Below are 3,770 nucleotides of genomic sequence, written 5' to 3' on the forward strand. Positions count from 1 at the left end.
ACACACACACACACACACACACACACACACACACACACAACCACAGAAATAAAGCAAGGGTAAGAGCTAAAACTTATTAAGTCTACAACTTTCTAAGTTAGGTCACCTTCTACATTTTAGTGTGCATGTTCATCTTGCATAATTCATGTTTATGTGATACTTCCTCGCCAAAGGACTAGGGACAGAAGAGCCAGTTGGCCACTCCTTGGAGAATCTCATGAGTGATTATGATTCCCACGTTTGAAAACTTCAGCCAAGTTTTAGAGACATGGAGAAAGGCCCTACCGTTCAAGTTGATTCTGCATTTCTTCTTGGTCTTCTAAGATATCTCAGAAAAAAAAATCTCAGCATTTTTCCTTCCTGCATTTCTACTATAGCAAAAGTGATCAGAGTACTGATATTTTAAGCTATGGTTGACACAGTTAGATGTTGTATATTTGGAGCGATGGCAATAATTTTAAGACATAAGAATAGCACATACCCATTATATAGATATGATATTGTATAGGTATAACAATCCAGCCAGGAAGGTTGAGGAAAGTTGAGGTTGACTAAGTTATTTAAATAATTACAGTTACTAAGTAGTAAAAGATTCCCTTTATTGTCTGAAGAGTGCTCCATTGTGTCCATATACTGCATTTATCCTCCATTCACCAATTTGTGGACACTTAGACTGCTTCTGTATCTGGCTTTTGTGAATAGTACTTCAGTGAATGAGAGCATGCAGGTGTCTTTTCAGATTACTGGTTTCAAGTCCTTTGGATACACAGGGGGAGAAAAGCCTTTGGATCCAACAGGGAAATCTATATCTATGTATATAGATATAGATTTGTATGTATGTATGTATGTATCTATCTATCTACCTGGTGAGATCGCTATATATGCATTATATACATGTAATACATAATTCAAGTTTTGTTTTTATTGTTTGCTTTGAGACAATCTCTTGAACTTATTGCATAGCCTAGACAGTCCTCAAACCCATGATCCTCCTGCCCGAGCCTTCTGAGTACTGCGATTCCAGGCTCTTCCTATTAATTGAATAGCTCTACTTGTCCCAGACATATACTAATTATTACAAATAAGGGAAACCATGGGAACCTATGTTTCTTTGGGCCTGGCTTACTTTACTTAATATAATTTTTTCCAAGTCTTTCTATGTCCTTATTTTCCTCCCTAAAATTAGTATGCACCACCAAAAGCTCTGCTCCTTGTCCTTTCCTAATTGACTGACAGGTTTCTTAGATAATAGCATTTAGGTTAGAGAATAATCTCTCTCCGCCTTTCTGAGGGGAATCGTGTCAGGTCTGGGGAAAGTGCAGAGGCTTTGCTGGAGCTGCTCACCCTGCAGGTGGATGCATGGACTCTTTCTAACCCCACCTTGTGACACCTGCCTTTTCTTCAAAATACAACTAGCAATGAGATGCAAACTGTGACAGTGAAGGATACTGCCTTCCACCAGGTTCCAGCTTGGCTTCCCAGAGACTCTTGAGTTGGAGATTGGACGACAGGAAGTGTGTCAAGGCATGATCTCGGATGAGTTATCGTGTGTTAAAGCAAAGGAAGAAGCATTGCCTAGAGGAAACACTCTGACCCACTAGGAGCCATGTTATGTGGGGATGCCTTTTCAGAGTTGTGCTGAGTTGTTCAGGATGGTATCTGTAAGAGTCTCACATGAGCCTGTGATGGATGGAAATGGGCTGCCCAGAGAGCACAAGTATGGCTTGGGGTAAAGGAGCTACTTTGCCCTGAATATAATTTCTCAGGAGAAGACCAGATGATAAAGGGGTGGGTATCAGTGTGCAAGAACCCAGGAGTTGGGTCTTCAGTCTTCAAGGGAGATGTGAACACAGCACTGTCTACAAATACATTAACCGTGTTGTCATGGCCACCTTCAATTTAACTACTCTGAGGGATTTTGTAGCATTTAGTGGATTTTAGTGGTTTTCCCAAATGTTATATGAAGTTTTTCTTATAAGAAAGTCGATTGTAGATACCAAATAAATAACTTTTGGACCCAGTTTTGGGATGAATTTGGAAATTAGATTCTTTATAACTCTCAAACTTTGTACCATTGTATTGAGACAAGAAGAAACAAAATGATATACACTGTTAGCTTCTCATTGATGAAAAAATACACTAAAATCAGTGTATTGTTCACACATAGTAAGTTGTTTCAGCCTTCCAGTAAACGATCATTTAGGTGAAGGCGCTGCGGTTAATAAACCAAAACTACACACTGAGTGGCTAGTTCAGGGTAAGTTGATGTTAGGGAAATGAACCCTAAGATATGTATTCAAATGTTTTTTTTCCTTTCATGCAATTGTTTCTAACACATTTATAAGATTATTTCTTTGTTGCTTTGTACATGCCTCCCCCACAGTATAACCCCTGCTTTCACTGTATTTGATGTCGGTATAATTTGTGGAAAGGAAGGGAAAAAACAAATCGTTTAAATAGGGATACAGGTGGACCCATTGCAACAATGAGATGTACAAGTCGTTATGTCAAAAACGAACTTTACAACATTGGTCCGGGGGTGGGGGGTGGAGGATTGGGTGGGGGAAGATTGGCAGAGGGGAGGATGGGAAGGGATGGGAAGGGTAAACAAAAGGAGGAGGCTACAATGCTTGATAAGAAATGTACTCACTATCTTGCCCATGTAATTGTAACCCCTCTGTACAGTATTTTCACAATAAAAAAATGTTGTACATCAGTTTTAGTTTGCCATTGCTGTGTAACAAATTTGCCCAAATAAGTGAGCTAATGCCCAACATCTTTCCTCATTCAATTTCTGTGGATCCTGAGGCTATGAATGGCTTTTTTGTTGTTTTTTGGCCAAGGTCTGGGGCTTGAACTCAGGGCCTAGAGCATTCCCTGAGCTTTCTTTTGCTCAAGGTTAACACTCTACTACTTGAGCCATAGCACCACTTCTGGCTTTTTCAGTGTATGTGGTACTGAGGAATTGAACCCAGGTCTCCATGCATGCTCGGCAAGTTCCCCACCACTAAGCTACATTCCCAGCTGTGCGTAGCTTTGTTGGATGTCTAGATCTGGGAGTTTCTCTCTGGGTTGTGGTTAGGACACAGTGCAAGCAACAACTATTGGGAGGCCTCGCTGAGGCTGGGGCATCTGCTTCAGTGGAGGGTCACTCCCTGGCTAGCGACTGCAGTTTGGCACCTGGATTTTCCCACATGGCTGCTATATCTTCACCATATGGTACCTGTTTAGCACCCTGGACAAAACAAGTAGAAGACTACCATGTCTCATAAGTTGTACATTACCATTTCTACGCTGGGAGAGCAAGTTTTAAAATCTGGCTTATACTTAGGGTAAGTGATAATATAGTGCATCTTTGGTCAGCCAAGAAGGGAGGGAGAATCATTTACTAACTGTGGACATATTTTTAAAACCCTTGAATGTTGAATATTTTAAAGCAAGGTGGGAACAAGTTATATAAGCAGGGGCAGTGTTGGAGGGCTAAGTAGAGGAGGGAAGGGTGTGGTTGTGGTAGGATGGTTGGAAGGCCTCTCTGACCAAGGTAGCATTTGGTGTGTGCCTAGGGTTAGCGTTCATTGTAGGGATGATATGATAGCGATAGGAAGTAATATTAGAAACATTAATTGGGAATGAGATCCCAAGATTCCTGTGGCTCATAGGAAGGAAAGACTGAGTTTTCCTGTCAGGGTCTTGAAAGCCCAGAGAATCTGAGAAAAAGAGAGGGACATGTTTATATATATATATATATATATATATATATATATATATAT

The 3,770-nt window shown here is 40.6% G+C and overlaps 1 protein-coding gene across 1 annotated transcript in view; it reads left to right on the top strand.

Moving 5' to 3' along the window:
* Znf385d (zinc finger protein 385D) overlaps window positions 1-3,770 on the top strand; it is a 680,575-nt gene that overhangs the window by 89,418 nt on the left and 587,387 nt on the right. The window contains 1 exon segment of the mRNA XM_013010375.1: window positions 2,369-2,382. Within this exon segment, the coding sequence (XP_012865829.1) occupies window positions 2,369-2,382 (14 nt within the window).

Source organism: Dipodomys ordii, unplaced genomic scaffold, assembly GCF_000151885.1.
Source record: "Dipodomys ordii isolate 6190 unplaced genomic scaffold, Dord_2.0 Scaffold12, whole genome shotgun sequence".
Taxonomy (NCBI): domain Eukaryota; kingdom Metazoa; phylum Chordata; class Mammalia; order Rodentia; family Heteromyidae; genus Dipodomys; species Dipodomys ordii.